This window comes from Emys orbicularis, chromosome 9 (genome assembly GCF_028017835.1).
Source record: "Emys orbicularis isolate rEmyOrb1 chromosome 9, rEmyOrb1.hap1, whole genome shotgun sequence".
Taxonomy (NCBI): domain Eukaryota; kingdom Metazoa; phylum Chordata; order Testudines; family Emydidae; genus Emys; species Emys orbicularis.
The window spans coordinates 13,193,153-13,209,965 of NC_088691.1; the positions used below are offsets into that span (position 1 = coordinate 13,193,153).

The 16,813-nt window shown below is 44.3% G+C and overlaps 1 protein-coding gene across 2 annotated transcripts; it reads left to right on the forward strand.

The window, feature by feature from the left end:
- The first annotated feature begins 8,147 nt into the window (after nt 1-8,147).
- PGRMC1 (progesterone receptor membrane component 1) lies at nt 8,148-16,813 on the forward strand. 2 transcript variants are annotated; one of them, XM_065410451.1, is made up of 3 exons: nt 8,148-8,463; nt 11,340-11,495; nt 14,976-16,813. In XM_065410451.1, the coding sequence occupies exons 1-3, from the start codon at nt 8,148-8,150 to the stop codon at nt 15,077-15,079; spliced, it is 576 nt and encodes a 191-aa protein (XP_065266523.1). In that variant the 3' UTR covers nt 15,080-16,813. The 2 variants fall into 2 exon arrangements, with proteins under 2 accessions (XP_065266523.1, XP_065266524.1); XM_065410452.1 differs by lacking the exon at nt 11,340-11,495.

Consider the following 16,813-nt stretch of genomic DNA (forward strand, 5'->3'; position numbering starts at 1 on the left):
CTCTTCTGAAATACATTGCACTAGGAGGGCTAGAGAGGGAAATGAGAGCTATTCAGCTAGAATATTAGGAACTTTTTTCTCCATTGTTCTCTGCTCCTTTGGTTTGAGTATTTAGGTTTGTTGTCCTCTGGGGGCAGCTTGTTACTGAACAGATTTGCTGAGCCTGTACCATGGGTTTCAGATGGCTAAAGATGTTTGTTGGCTCAAACAAAGAGTGCTTAAAAATGAGGAGTATCCCGCGGAGAGGCGCAGTGGGATGCACTCACAGACACTCAGCTCTACTAGGAAATCAGAGGGCGGATGGTACCGAGTCCTTCGGTGTCAGTGGCCTCCAGCTCTAATCTCTCCGCCTCCCTAGACACTTAAAATAGACCTGCGGAGCCTTTTGACATCCTGAGCACTGGCAGCACCGGCTGCATTAACTCTGGCAGCCAAAGATTCAATACAAAAGGCACCGGGGTGAGGAAAGAACCAGCGACCCAGCTGGCAACGGAGAGTCCATCGTGCCCCTCACAGGCTCAGCCCAGCGCCTGCCTCCTTCCCCCGAGCTGGGGGACCCCCGACTCCCAGTGCCCCCCCCGGTTCCCAAGCCCCCACCTGGGGGCTGCACACGCGCCGGGCTCCTCACCTCTGGCCTGGCGAGGGCCCCCCCAAGACCCGACCTGAAGCCGGCACAGGCTCAGAGGCGCCTGCCTCTCCCTGGGTGGGACCTCCCGGCTCCCCCCAACGCCGCACCCCGAAGCCGGGGGCAGAGTGCAGGCTGGGGCACGGTCCCTCCGCGGGGTTCCTGCGCTCAGCCCGTACCGCAGCAGGTGAGCGCCCCGCAGGGGGCTTGGCAGCCCCCCCGCCGCCCTCTGGGACCCGCAGCCCCTACTCACAGGCGGGGACCCCAGGCGCGTCCTGCGCTTCCCTCTGCCGGGGCTTCGTGCGCTCCGCGCCGCCGGAGCGGCCAGTCGCCGCCCAGTGGCCTCCCCAGCCTAGCGGGCGGGGCAGCGTCTGGAGAGCGGACTGCTGCTGGGAAGATCCCCGCACAGGCCCATGTGCAGAGCCGGGCGCTTCCCCAAGGTGGCTCCCAGCTCCGGATGGAGTCAAGTTCTGAGAGGCCCGATTCCGTCCGTCCCCCCCATTGCCTGCAGCCCTGCGCTCCACCCCAGCCTTGCTTCCGCTCCCTGATGGCTCCAGCCCCTGGCTCGGAATCCTCCCTTCTCCCCAGCAGCCCCTGGGGTATTTATTATTTCCCCCCTTTTACCAATGGGGTAACACTGGAGCACAGAGAGGTGAATGACTGTCGCAGGGACATCGTGAGTGATGGGAGGCTGGAGGGGCTAAAATCCAGGAGTCCTGATTCCCAGGCCACTGATCTGACCACTAGAACCTGACTCTCCTGCAAAACTGCCAGTGAGGTGAGAAAAGTGAACAGGAATCCCACCCCAGGTACCTCTGAGACCTGGGTTATACGGGTTTGCTTGCTTTGAGTGGGACTTGTAGCCAGATGGGTGTTGATTAGTCTTGAAAGAACACATCTTAAGAAGTGGTGGGGAAAGTCCTCTCAAGCAATAAGCTGTGAGCTCCTTGGAAGAATGCAATAATTTCATGTCTATAGTGCATGTCATCCAGAATGTCTCCCATGAATTTTGATATATAGATACCTGCAATTGAAATGCATTCACTTCGGGGGTGGCAGTTAGGAAACTGGTGGACAACTGGAGCCCCAAAACAATGTACAACAGCAGGTGGGGGGGGTGCAATTTTGGCTAAGTATACAAGGAAAAGCCCTCTGACCAACAGTGCCATGGGATCTTTCACCCTTACCCAGAAACTTGATTTTAAACATCTGTCCAAAAGCCCTACACACTCCATGGAAGTCAGTGTTGCTTGGGACCTTAAGCAAAGGTCCTGGGTAGTGAATTCTTCACTTTGCAAATGTACAATAACCTCCCTCTTTTAATAACTTTTCCTGTGTTTGTTGCCTCCCCTAGAGCATGTGTGTCCTTGGTATAATATAAACTTGAGATCTTGATTCTTATATGTACTGTTTCACCATGTGGTACAATAACTACAGTATTTTGAAGAACTCTAGCAAGGAACTTGAAATTAAAGGCCTGAACCCACAAGTGCTTTTATATGGAATAACTTGGCCACATCAACTGCATCTGTGCTCTTTGGGCCCTGTTGTAAATGTTGACGGCTTGGTATTTTAGTGTGATGTGAGCTCATTTTCAGGCTAGACTTTCCAGAGGGTTGATTTGTTTTAATTTGGTTTAATCTGTTACTGTAGTAGCACTATTAGAGGTAAGTTTGAGAAGAGCTTACTTTTTAACAGCTGGTTTTTCTAAGTGCTTTAAAATCCAAATATATAGTCGGGTCGGGTCTATACTACAGACCTATACTGGTATAACAAAAATCCAGCCCCCCGAGCTACATAGTTATATTGACCTAACCCCCCACGTAGATAGTGCTGTGTCGAGGGGAGAGCATCTCCCCTCGACATAGCTACTGCCTTTCAGGGAGGTAGATTAACTATGCCCACCTGTTGGGAGAAGTTCTTCCATCAGCATAGTAGCATCTTCACTAATGTGCTACAGCTGCACCGTTGTATGAAGACAGGCTCTCCGATTGTTTTTAGAATTGCTGTGCTTTGTTGGGGTTCAGGGTAGAGTTAGGAGTGCATATTTGAGTACATCAGTGGAGCAAGGATTTCCCAAGATACAGTGCCCCTAACATAAAGCAAAACCAAAGCATTGGAAAAGGAAATATGTTGCCCCAAAAACATTTTAAAGTATAATTAATACATCTGAATATTGCAAAGTCTCTGCTCCATCAGCCCCTCTCAGGCAGCACAAAAGGAGTGGATTCCCCAGCAGGTGTAGTGCTAGCATAGCTGCTTCTATGCCTTCTTCCCATGGATCTTTGTATAGGATGCATGGCAATGCAGGTGGGGAGCAGCTAGAACATACTATGGCTATTCCCAGCCGGCAATTTAGAACAGCCCTCAGGTTCCAATATTGGTTCCTTGAGACTAGAGCTCCCCTGCTGGGTTCAAAAGAAAACCTGGCCAGTAAGTATTCAGTAGGAACAAAAGTTTTTCTCACCTGACAAAGTTATGATGTTATGTTTGTGGTTAGCTGATGGTAGCTTCTTTTTGATTTCTTTGGTCTCATTCTTCCCTGTCCACCACCTCCCCCAACTTCCAAACTACTCTGGTAACTATTAAGCCTGGCTGCCTTTTTTAATTATAAGCTTTGTATATTTTGAAGTACTGAGGATTTGGGGCATGGAGGAAGGCTTCTCCTACATATTTATAACTTCTGTAGCGTTTCCCATGCAGCCTACCAGAAATGAATGATGATGACCTTAAGGATCTGAAAGAGTTTCCCTGTGAGGATGTGCCATAACTAGAGCAGCTGTAAGTGAATAGGAATGGGAGAGTACCGGATTCTTCTCTTGATGTGCATTGAAAACTAACTCCCAGACCACTACTTAGCAGTTTAACCGTGTGTCAAAACCAAACATGAGCTAACTGCCTTAAAATGATGGATAAAATCAGAACGCTGATGATAAAAAGAGCCACTTGTGGAATGAGACAAGAAGTTGGCTTGCACCTAGAAAAGTGTCAAATCAAAACTGGGTTTTATTTCGTTGAACTAGACAGTGAGATGATTTAGGAGACTAGAGTGAAAGATATGCCTTCCACATGTCTCTTTCTGCTCTTGCTTTCCCCCTCCGGCTGCCACTGCCGCCTTCTCCTTTTGGCTTTCAACCTGGCCATCTTTCTGTCTTCTCTATAGTGATATCTGGACTTGTCTACACACAGAGCTACCCGGTTAACTAGAAGTTATTTTAAACTGAGCTGGTTAAACCAATGCAAAAGGCACACTCATTTGGTTAAGAGTGGCTTATTTTGCTTTATCTTAAATAGATTAGGAACAGATGTTAGCTAAACAGAAACAAGTCACTCTTATCTGAAATAGGAGTCTCTACACCGCCTGTTATATCAGTTCAACTAAACTGGTTCAAGTTTGTGTAAAGACAACTCCTCTATCCTACTTTCTTTTTCTTCCCTTTAGCCTCTTTCACTCCTGGGGCAGATTAATATAATGGTAGGGACGCATACAAAAACGAGGGTTCCGATATAATGTGTCCTTTGGGGGGGAGGCATAATGGCACTAGTACAGACAGCAACTGCATTATGAGATTTTAGGACCAGGTAAGTAACTTTCACATCAGTAGGAACTGGTCCTTCTGAAGAGTACAACCCATAACACATTTAAATGCACTGTGTAGTCTCTTCCCTGCCCCCCAACACAGCACTAATGGAATTGAATTGTTAGCATTTCACACCATCTGCAACAGTATCTTATCTAAGTGTGTGCGTTAGTTCAGTCTCTTTCATGTAGAGTTTTCCAATTACTTTCCACTTTCAGGAAAACCTTCCTGGTGCATCTCAAATCCAATCAAATCCCAGGAGTTACTTCATAGGAAGAGCAGGGATTTTATTTACTCTTCCCCTAACATCACTGTGAATGTTCTCATGGAATACTGGGGATGTTGGGGCTAGGAAGCAGACATAGATTGTATGTATTCCTTTCCCCCCCCCCTCCCTGCCCCATGCTAAGCCTTCCAGAAGTATCTCCTGCAAAATGCTTCTGGCATCTGCTGCCTCCAAGGGAAAGAACCCATATCTGAAATTCATATCTGGATCTCCAGTGCTTACCTAAAAGTCACTGACCTGGTCCTAAAAAACTCCTTATTGTAGTTGGTACTAGCTCAGCAGTTTTCCTGTCACAGTGATGGACAAAGGGACCTATTTGGCAGGACCAATTCAGAAGCAGCAGATCTGGCAGCATGACTGATAACTGCAGTAAGGAAACTGTTTGAAAATCAGACTGAGTAGCAAGCTTCCACCAATATGTTTCTTTGAAAGGAAATTCAATAGCACATTGTCAAGCTGCTCCAGCTAACCGGTCTGCCCCCATCTCTGACACGTTTTCCAGAATTCTGTAATGAGTTCCATCTGGAGCTTTCTTAGGCTGCAGATGTTCTGATTAATCAGTCTCCAGTACTGACATCATCCTGATAGCCAGCGGTATATCGTATTCTTCACTTTGGAGAGTTCGCTCTTTCTGGCACCTATCACCATCACATTCCCTTCTCCCTGGTGACACTGAGGCACATAGTTCACCATCGAGTTCATTTGAATTAGTAGCTCAATAGAGAGAGAAAGACAGAGGATGCTGCTGCACAATAAGCAGTTGGGAGGGGTCCAAGAATATGGGATGACACTGATCCCTCTGCAGTGGGCCAACACAGAGATAATCCACCACTTAAGACTTTGAAATAGTGCTTAAATGGGACTTAAGTGCTGCAGGTTTTCTACACCGGGGGGGGGGGGGGGTGGAAACTGAGGTACCAGGAGACTTGCCCAAAGTCATCCAGCAGACCAGTGGCAGTGTTGGGAATCGAACTCAGGCCTCCTTAGTTTGCCCTGTCTTTAGTTTCATGCACTCATTTTTGTTGCCCTTTTCAGAACCTTTTCCAATTCCAATATATCTTTTTTTGAGATGGGGCGACCACACCTGCATGCAGTATTCAAGATGTGGGCGTACCATGGATTTATATAGCGGCAATATGATATGTTCTGTCTCATTATCTATCTCTATCTTAATGATTCCCAACATTCTCTTAGCTTTTTTGACCGCCGCTGCACATTGAGTGGATGTTTTCAGCGAACTATCCACAATGACTCCAAGATCTCTTTCTTGCGTGGTATCAGCCAATTTAGACCCCATCATTTTATATGTATAGTTGGGATTATGTTTTCCAATGTGCACTACTTTGCATTTATCAACATTGAATTTCATCTGCCATTTTGTTGCCCAGTCACCCAGTTTTGAGAGATCCTTTTGTAGTTAAGTTGTGCATACCCTGTGAAAAATTTCTAGGGGCACCCTTGTTCTTTCCTACCATTGAAAATTATAAAGAAAATCAAACCAACTTCTTCCCATCCCAACTTTTAACTAAATGCCGCAGCAATCAGCGTACGGAAAAGCAAATACATTGTCACCAATGGTAATTGGCTTTTAGAAAGTATGGTAAGATTTGATGCATACAACTGTCTGATCACTATTAACTCAAACCAAGTTCTTCTGTAGAGTATATGACCAAGTTTCATACTTCAGCCAGCCTGATTTTTCACTTCTTTGCACCTTGTGTGGTGCTACTCAGCTGTGCAAAGAGAGAATGTAATGTTACCACCCTGATCTGGTAGCATTTTACACCTATTTAGCATAGGTATTAAAATACACCACCAGGTGCTAGGAGATGAAAATTCAAGTCCCTTGGTAGGTACTTTTTTCCCCCTCCCTCAGTTCTCTGGTGACATAGGCAGTTAGTAGTGCACAATCACTGTCTAGACTCCAGTACTTCCTTCTTAAGAACACTGTCATAAGTAGAAATAGATGGAATACCACAGAAGGAAAGAGCACACAATTTTAAAGAATCAGAACTGGTAACATCAGGAGCCTTTCTGTGTTAGCCTCACTGGGCCCCACCTTGAAGTCCTTACTTAGTCCAAAGTCCTATTGCAATCAAAACTGAATAAGGAATTCCAAGATTAGACCCCCTAGTATGAGGCTAGTTCTCTGTTGCTAAACATCTTGTAAAATGCACTCTCAGAACTATCACTTGTGCATTGTTCCCTCATATAACAAAAGAGTGAACACATGGGACCAACCCCACATAGAAGCGGGTATGCAGGTGTATTTGGATTCTCTTTAGTAAATACTATTCAGATCATTAATTTTTCAAGTAGATGATCAAAAATGCACATGCCCAAGCTTAAGCCAGTGGAAAAAAGCTCTTCTATCAGATTAAATGCTAGGAAATGTATAGAAAGAATGTCTGAGTCTTACTAATAGACTAGCTATTGAGCTTCATGATGGGTTGTAATAAAACAATCCATGCTCCACTTGTGGTTATTCTGTATGTAAGGTCACATTTCTGTATTTCAGTGTGCACAATAGCAGACATACAAAGTGCCTTTCCACTTCACCAAATCAATTTGAAAAGAATGAGCAGATATTTTGTATTGTTTTGTAAGGTAATTGCAATTTGCTGGCTGCTAAATCATATTACAGGGCTCTCTAATGAAACCCTCATTGTGAGCATCTATGAAATCTAATTTATTCATTATGGTTACAGACTAAGGTGATGTTCTAAAATACAGCATGAGCTATGCAGAAAACATTAGTGTGCTCACAGCACCATCTAGTGTTCATTTTTGGCAATGTAGCTAGAAAATACCTCTAGTCTAGGCCCAATCTCAGCCCTCTTCCTGCTTCTCTTTCCCATCATTGCTAAGAGCAAAATAAACCTCAACATGTGAAGTGATCCCTTTCTAAAAGATGATATGACATGAATAGCATTGTGGTGGGGCAATTATAACACGTCTTTTAAAAAGTATGGTACAGTTATTGGAGATAATTACACTTTAGTGTATGGCAAAGTGCAACACAATGTTTTGAACTACCCTCACACATGAAAGTTCCTTTGATTGCAAATGTCCTAATTAACTATATATACAATTTGGGATGTGCCTCTTATGTTTTATTGGTGGATACTAAAATAATATGGGGCCATATTATTTTAGTATCCGCCAATAAAACATAAGAGGCACATCCCAAGTTTTGAATGTGTTGAAGGGATTGTTGTCCTCTGCAAGAATATTGTGGAAAAAGCAGGGAGGTGGGGGAGGACTGAAGAAACTAGCAAGAAAAATAATGGATCGGTTGATTAAGGACAGTAACATGAAAAACGATAAAATGAATAAAAATCATCTTGTAGCAAAGATTGTAAACTCTGATCCTGCAAACACTTACGTGTATGCTTAACTTTACTACTGAGTAGCCCAATGACAACCTGAAGTCTGGCATTCTCTGAGGGCTTGGCTTTGTAACCTTAAGATAGTTTTTTGCGTGTAATTACTTACATTGCAGTAGCACCTAGAGCCGCCTGGGCGTGAAGCCCCAGGTCCCTCCTCCCTGGCGGGGCGGGGCGGGGCGGGGCTGGGCGGGCCCTGCTGGCTCCTCCTCCACGTCCCCGCTGGCGGCTCAGAGGCAGCCCGGCGAGCCGCGGAACCAGCCGAGCCCATGGCCCAGGAGGACGAGGCGGCGGCGGCGGAGGCGGAGGCGGAGAGCGGCGGGCTCCTGCTGGAGATCCTGAGCTCGCCGCTCAACCTGAGCCTGCTGGGCCTCTGCCTCTTCCTGCTCTACCAGATCCTGCGCGGCGAGCGGCCCCCGCGCCAGCCCGACGCCGCCGAGCCGCCGCCGCCGCCCAAGCTCAAGCGCCGCGACTTCACCCTGGCGCAGCTGCGGCCCTACGACGGGGTGCAGGACCCGCGCATCCTCATGGCCATCAACGGCAAAGTCTTCGACGTGAGCCGCGCCAGGAAGTTCTACGGGCCCGGTGGGTGGCTGGGGGGCAGCGGGGGGTGCCTAGGGGACAATGGGGGGAGGCTGGCTCTTGGGAGCTGGGGGGGGGGAGGAGGAGAGGATGTGGGGAGCTGTGGGGGGAGGTGCTGGGTGTATCGGGGATGAGGGGGAGGTGCTGGGGTGCAGTGGGGGAGGAGGAGAGGGTGTAGGGATTAGGGCAGGTGCTGGGGTGTAGTGTGAGGGGGAGGGTGCGGTGGGGACGAGCTGGGGTGCGGTGGGGACGAGCTGGGGTGCGGTGGGGACCAGGGGACGAGCTGGGGTGCGGTGGGGACCAGGGGACGAGCTGGGGTGCCGTGGGGACGAGCTGGGGTGCAGTGGGGACTAGGGGATGAGCTGGGGTGCGGTGGGGACGAACTGGGGTGCAGTGGGGACCCGGGGACAAGCTGGGGTGCAGTGGGGATGAGCTGGAGTGCAGTGGGGACCAGGGGAGGTGCTCGTGTGTACTGTGGGGGAGAGGGGTGCAGTGGAGGAGAGGTGGAGGTGCGGTGGGGACTAGGGGATGAGCTGGGGTGTAGTGTGAGGGGGAGGGTGCGGTGGGGACCAGGGGACGAGCTGGGGTGCGTTGGAGACCAGGGGACGAGCTGGGGTGCAATGGGGACTAGGGGAGGTGCTGGGGTGTAGTGTGAGGGGGAGGGTACAGTGGGGACCTGGGGACGAGCTGGGGTGCAGTGGGGACCTGGGGACAAGCTGGAGTGCAGTGGGGATGAGGGGGACGAGTTGGGGTGCAGTGGGGATGAGCTGGTGTGCAGTGGGGACCAGGGGAGGTGCTCGTGTGTACTGTGGGGGAGAGGGGTGCAGTGGAGGAGAGGTGGAGGTGCAGTGGGGGTGAGGAGAGGCTCTGGGGAGCAGTGTGGGGGAGAGGCCTTGGATCTGGTTGCAGTGTTGGGTTCTGTCTCTCACAGTATGTTCCCATCTCACTAGCAGAGATTCCCCAACCCTTCCTCCCTCCCTCTGCTGCTTGTTTGTTGTTTCCCTGTGTAACTGGCAGATCTGGTCTGTGGAGAGGATTATACTGGGGGCACTGAATTGGGGGGGGGAGGGGGAGAAGAGAGGCCCATCTGTGCTCTGTCTGCAGTTTGGAAGCCCAGCCCCTCACCCAACTCCCAGGGCCTGACTGAACACAACCCAAATCACTGCCTTGCTCTGCAATCTCCGTGGGTTTAGTAGGTTACATACACAACAGTCAGTGCCTCTTTCCAGAGCACAGGAGACTCCTAGATAACAAGGCAAAACTACCAATATGGGGGCCCACAAGGGCCAAAATAAAAGGCAGTGGTGGTCTCTAAAGGGGAAAGTACCCCACCCCAGGGCTTTGCAATATATGCTGTCTGCTAGAATTTGGGCAGCTATTTAGAACTGTATTCCCTGCACAACACATGGGGGGGAGGGGATGCTCTTTATTAATGCTTAATCTCGCTAGTTTCCTATTTGAAAAACACTTTTGCTTCTGAGCGGCTCTGGGTTTGGGTTGTCTTTAAAATTGGTGAACTTATGCCTAATTGGAGGTGATACCACTACAACTAAGTAATAATAATGAGATCATAAAGTTGGGAGCCAGGTCCTGCAACTCCTACTCACCTAAACTAATTGGCATACTCAGGGCTCCTCCTGTAGGTTTACTTGTATCATCGGAGTACAGAACCAAGCCTTTTAGCTGTGTACACTCAGCGTCTATCTGCCTCTTTCACTTTATTTTGATCTTTTTTTGTCAAGCTCCATGCACATTTACAGAACTCTTTAAATGATGATACTGATGGGGCAGGCAGTTTTGTTCACCTGGCACAAGATTTCTTTGTAAAGCCATAGATGGCAGCCCATGAAATCTTTTGTTGATTTCATCATTACATTCACTTTTTGATGGAAACAGTTATATTATTTAATATTTATAATATAGTAACACAGAGTTATTTTTATGATAGTTGTTCCCAGTCAAAATTACAGCCCCACTTGTGCTGTTCAGACCCATGCAAAGATGATCCATGCCGTGTGTGTGTGTGTGTAAAGATGAGTAAGGTTTTAAGTTTTAGAACAGTCAGGTAATATACATGATTGATTTGGATGTGTGGTTCTCTATCAGCATAGAGCTTTAAAAAAACCTACTCATGAGTTACATCTCAGAACATGAGAGGCTGTATACCATGTTTAATTTATTAATGTAGTCATGAAATTGGGTCTCTGTATGAAAAGGAAAGTGATTCCATTTATTGAAACTCTGAAAAGGCTTCTTCTCCCAAGTGCAGGTGGGCACAGCCTCTCAAGTAACAGATTTTGGTGTTTCAGCTCTCTTAAGAGGCATTAATGTATCATTGGAACATGTGCTATCCCAAATTTTCTGTTACTTCTGTACAGATAAAACATTCTGCTTACTATTGCAAATAAGTTAATGATTGATGAAGTTTACCAGCACTCCCTCTTGATAAGATACTTCTGACCCACTGTGACATGTACACATCAGTCCCTTGGGATTATTATAAAATGTGCATTACATGCATTTTGTGTAAATTTTATCTTTACTAGGCACCCAAGTCCAGCCTGATCGCTATCCTTGAAGTAGTGTCAGTCAAGATTCTCTTCCATATCTCAAGCCAACTAATCACCTTTCAGGTCCTGAAAGTGATTCTGTTTTCTTGTAGTGTTTCTTGTTTTTGTTTTTGGGGATTTTTGGGTGTGTATGTGCTGGAAAATATCTGGCTCAATATTACAAAATAGGACAAATTTTACAATACAAATCTTATTTGGGGATTTCTACATAAGGTTCAAGTCAGGGGATCAGCATGTCATTTGGTTCTTGGTACGTGGGCCTCAAAGAAACAGCAACTTAATAATTACCCCAACATTTTTATTTTAAAGAGGGCCCATATGGAATTTTTGCTGGAAGGGATGCATCCAGAGGTCTTGCCACATTCTGTCTGGATAAGGAGGCTCTGAAGGATGAATATGATGACCTGTCTGATCTCAACGCTACGCAGCAAGAGACCCTGAGAGACTGGGAATCACAGTTCACTTGTAAGCAATTTCAAATGCACTCTCAGTGAAGTAGCTAGTTTCTGTGTATAATGGTGGATGACATTCAATAGGCTATATCAAATGTCTAAGAGACAAGGTGGGTGAGGTTAATATCGTTTATTACACCAACTTCTGATGGGGAAAGACATAAACTTACAAAGAGGCCTTCTTGTTAAGGTCTGGCCCACACCTGAAGAAGAAGCTCAAAAGATCTCTCACTAACAGAAGTTGATCCAATAGAAGAAACCTCATCCATCTTGTCTCTCTAATATCCTGGAACCAACGCTGCAAACAAACTTCTGTTTGAAAATATTGTACCCTTTGTAGTGTTAAGTTTTCTAATACTGAAAGATTAGAGAAAAAATGTCAGTTTTCCCCCATTTGGGTGGTAGCTTTTTGTTTGGTTTTGGTTTTTTACAGAGAAAGAGAAGAGATTAAACCACTTTTTCAAATAGTAAAATGTGACTGTAAAACTGGGGGAGAAAAAAAAAATTGGCAGGGAATGAAACTGCTTTTAACGTCTTAATTAACCTGGTTGCACATAGACAGTGTTCCTGTAAGGCAGTTAAATTTAGTTGGCATTGTATGGGAGCATTCTGTTTTTCTAACATCCTGAAGAATTAAGGAAGCTTACTTCTGGAAAACTGGATGTTTTCCACTTGGTACTCCTTGTTTCTCCTATTCTTATTTGAGCATTTACAAAACAAGATTCGGAGAAGTAAAATTTTCAGAAGCTTCTAAGTGACTTTCAGAAGCCTATGTTGCATTTTCAAAAATCATTTAAGCGCCTTTGAATACTGAGTGAAATTAATAAATTCTGTATATGTCAAATTCAGGAATGGCAGTCCCAGAATTAGAGGAGACAGGCTGCCGTTTGCTCACATCTGGAGACTTTGCCAACAAAATAAGTTTAAAGCAGCTATCACTTTTCTTGTCTATTCAGGCTTAGATATAAATATACAATAATCTAAAAAATCTGGGCAATACTCTCTCTTCTGTTTTGAACTAGCGGTCACCAAATGAAATTAATTGGCAGCAGGTTTAAAACAAAAGGAGGTATTTCTATATACAATGCACAGTCCACCTTTGCCAGATGATGATGTGAAGGTCAAGACTATAACAGGGTTCAAAAAAGAACTAGATAAGTTCATGGAGGATAAGTCCATCAATGGCTATAGGCCAGGATGGGCAGGGATGGTGTCCCTAGCCTCTGTTTACCAGAAGCTGGGAATGTGCGACAGGGAATGGGTAACTTGATTATTACCTGTTCTGTTCATTCCCTCTGGGGCATTGGCCACTGTCACAAGACCGGATACTGGGCGAGATGGACCTTTGGTCTGATCCAGTATGGCCGTTCTTATGTTTTGTTTTGCAGCTCTTTGTTTTAAAGGCTTCCAGTGTAAATATAGCAGCTATAGCTGCTCTGTGGTCCAGGTTTTTGTTTACTGTTTAAACAAAAAAAATTGAAACTTTGTAGGTTGGAAACTGCTCAGCTAGCTTCTTATACCCAGGAGTTTGATTATTCTATAATGATCCTCTATAGTAATACCTTGAAGAATACAGTGAAGAATATTAACTGCACAACACTTAACCTGGGTTTCTAGACCAGAAAAGCTCTAAGTGTGTTTTTTTCTCCATTTACATAAAACAGACTGTAAATGTTATTATATAACAAGCATTTCAGTAAGAAACATGTAATGGAAATTCCATATACACTTGGTCTAGAAAATATGACCATTAAATTTTACTAGCAGTCTGGCTGCATGGTGGTCAGTGTTAAAACAAGAACATCAGACTTAATTTTAAAGTCTAGAACTTCAACTGATTCAGTGTTCCCACTATTACACTGGTATAACATATGGTACTTACAAATGAATGTGGCATATAACCCTTAAGTCTTAAGATACCTACATTCAGACAACTTTAAGTGCGACTTGTCCTTTCACAGCTGTGGTTTCTGACATGCTCATTGTTAGCATGGTCTTCACACCAGAAAACTATACAAACTTTACATTAAGCAGTCAGTCTGGGGTCAGACGTAGACAAGACATTTTCATCATGATCAACTTGTGAAGTCAATAACTTTCATATGTTCCTGTCGTATGTTGTGTATATCGTGTTTCTGTCAAGGAGCTTTCTAAAGAGTACATGTGAAAATAATCTATTCAGTGTGCCTAAATGTAATTAAGTCCTTTTAAAAGAAATGGTTGAAAAGGAAATAATCCTCTTAGGGTAAAAACCTTTAATTGGGGTAAAAAAAAAAAAGTAGGAGCAAATGTAGACAAGGATCTTTTTCCACAGTATCACTTCCCCTAGTCACAAATAATCAATATTTTAAAAACAGTTACAGAAATGTATTTTTTGTGCAATGGGAATTAAAAGTTGTGTTTTGGTTTTTTATTTGGTGCCCAACATGAAGAGCCAAGTTTTCCCCAGATAATGCTATTGGTTTTTCACTCCTAATTTGCTATTTTGGAAAACCTCCTCATGTAGACGCAGCTGCTATTTTGACTCTCATCCTGTCTTGAACAAAACTATTAATCATGTCACGTTGAATGGTGGTTTTATGATAAGTGTGTCCTAGACACCAGTATTACACTACCATATGTGTGACCAAAAACCAGCATTTAAATCAGTCTTTCCAGGAGTGAAATGTTAGTACTTTAACAACTGCAATGTAGTTCTCAAACTTCTAGCAGATTATGCAAATATTTGCCTTTAAATTCATATAATTTTAAACTATAATATAGAAGAGAGTATAGTAAGAGATTTCCCTTCACTTGCCAAAAGGCTTTGCTGATCTGGAGAGCTGTGCTTCATAACCTTCCTCCTTATGCATATGTCTTACTACAGTACTTTAAATGATTCACAAGGAAATATCTAACAGGAATAAGGCTTGTCTGGGTGCACAGTGGGAGAATTCCTATAGTGCCATCTCTAATGCAGGCGGAAAAAACATTTTTCCTGTTTCCCAGTGCCTGTTCACACCATGAATCTCTGAAAATATAAACCCTTCAAGGTTCTCCTGACATTCTCAGGATTCTAGCTTTCAGAACTGGCATAGGCAAGTGTAATTGGGGGGGAGTGTTGTTCTTTCCCACTCACCCCCAAAGTGGGGATTTCATTTCTTCACTGTTATAGTTGGCTCCCTTTGAACATGAGACCTTGAAATTGAGAACGTCATGGGTAACAAAAGTATCCGTGAATGCCTTTACATTGTCACTCCTGGTTTTTGCAAAAGGAGAATTGTATGGTTTTGCATTTATTTTGCCCATTTCTCACATAAATACCACTTGTTACGACAGTAGTAATCATTTGGCAAGTCAGTCACTTTTGTCAGTGGGCAAAACAAATGTAGAATTGGTGGTTCTTGATGTTAATGTTAACGCTATGTTAACCACTGTCTCTGCTTTAGTGAAAACATTAGGTTGCACGAGGTAAAGGAATGATCTGTATTCTGTGCTTTTTCTCAATTTACAGTTAAGTATCACTACGTTGGCAAACTGCTGAAGGAAGGAGAGGAACCCACCGTATACTCAGATGAAGAAGAAAAAGAAGATGCTAAAGATCAAAAGAGAGACTAGAGAATGCAGTGAGGAACAATATTTTTGTATCTTAAGGGACCATTTGTAACATTCCAGTTCTGTTTTACAAGTTGTAACATCAACAGTAGTTAGAAAAGGTACAGACTTGCTGTGAATTGGATTGCTTTTAAAACCATTTTAAATCTAAATTTACCAGTAACATAAACAAGATTAAATTTCTTCCATAAAAACTGCATGACCTAACATTCTGTAGGACAAAAAGCACCAGGACAGTGCAAAAGTGAACTGCAACTTTGTACTAAGAAGTTATTTCTGTTTTTTCTTCCATCAGAGTAGGTTGAAATCAAAAAATCTTCTATTTAATGACTAAGGCCCCAATCCTGCAAACACTGAAGCATAAGAGTAACTTTACACATGAGTAGTTATTCTACACTGAACTCAATGGAAGAGCTTGCAGGATCTGGGCTTTAGATTATAATTTCTATGGGGCAGGGACCATGTCCATAAAGCATCATACCTATCTATGGTGCTATATAAATAATAATTTTAATGGCAGATAAAACTGACATTTTAAAAAGATTTACCACAAGCCTATAGGGGAATCACTGAACATGAACGGTTTTTAAAAAAAATCCTCTTTTGTTCAGAGAGGCAGTGTGGCCACAGTGGCTCAAGCTAGCCATCCAAGTACAACCCCATCCAAGATCCTAGGTATGTATTTGAGTAGCGAGCCTCAGTCACTGTCCGTGCCATGGCAGTCATGTTATTTTAGCATGCGAGCTTGATCAAAGCTACCATGTATATGTCTACCTGGCACAGAAATACACCCAGTGGCAGCGAAGACACACCCCATGTTTATTGACAGCCACGTAACTGGATTAATGATTTTTGTTGTGTTTACCTCTAAAGCATATCTGAAATGTTACAAAAGTTTTGGTATTGATTATAAGTTGGACCTCCCACCTAGAGAGGGGCATGACTCAGCTATGACTACTGTTCATTCACTTTTCCGCTTAGCAAAACTATTCTAGGGACTGATCCCAAAATTTAATCTAGATGAAATTTTTTTTTATTGGCAAACCTCCTAATGTAGACACAGCTTGTGCCAGCAAAAGAGTGCTAAAGCTGGTACAGTTCATCCCAGTTCCCAGAACAAAATAAGTTATACCAGCAAAAGCACTTTATTGCCAGTACAACTGCATCTACACTAATGCTTTTGCTGGTATAGAAGTGTCATTTGAAAAAACATGGCATCCCTAACTGACATTACTATACCAGCAAGTTTCTAGGGTAGAGCTGGCTCTAGAATTGTTTTTTAGCGTGTTACTTTGTCTCATAACTCACGTCCAGGCTTGTTTTTTAGCAGGTTCTTCCTTACTGAGTAACCAAGTCACATACCAAAAAGGGGAATTGAGAATGTCTTTGCCCAGTGAGGAGGGTCAACATACTGTTAGGACACTGAAGAAATATTTCAGATTGTTAGTGGAAATTTCAAGGAATTAATGACCCACTGATCCCTCATGGAATGCATTCCTTGTCGAAACACTTTTGCTTGAATGTTGTGCGTGCTCTGTAGTTCTCCATGGTTCCCTCTCTGTCAGATCCTGCTGTTGGATTCAATTAAGCAAGTCAGCGTAGGTCCTTGATTTTTAGCTTGTTTCCCTTCTGAGTCCAACAGACCTGAGTTCATTGGCCTTCAGGACATGTTTCAAGTTACCTATTCACTTAAGCCTCTGCTACAAGAGAGGCACTTTTTTTTTTTTTTTTTTTTTT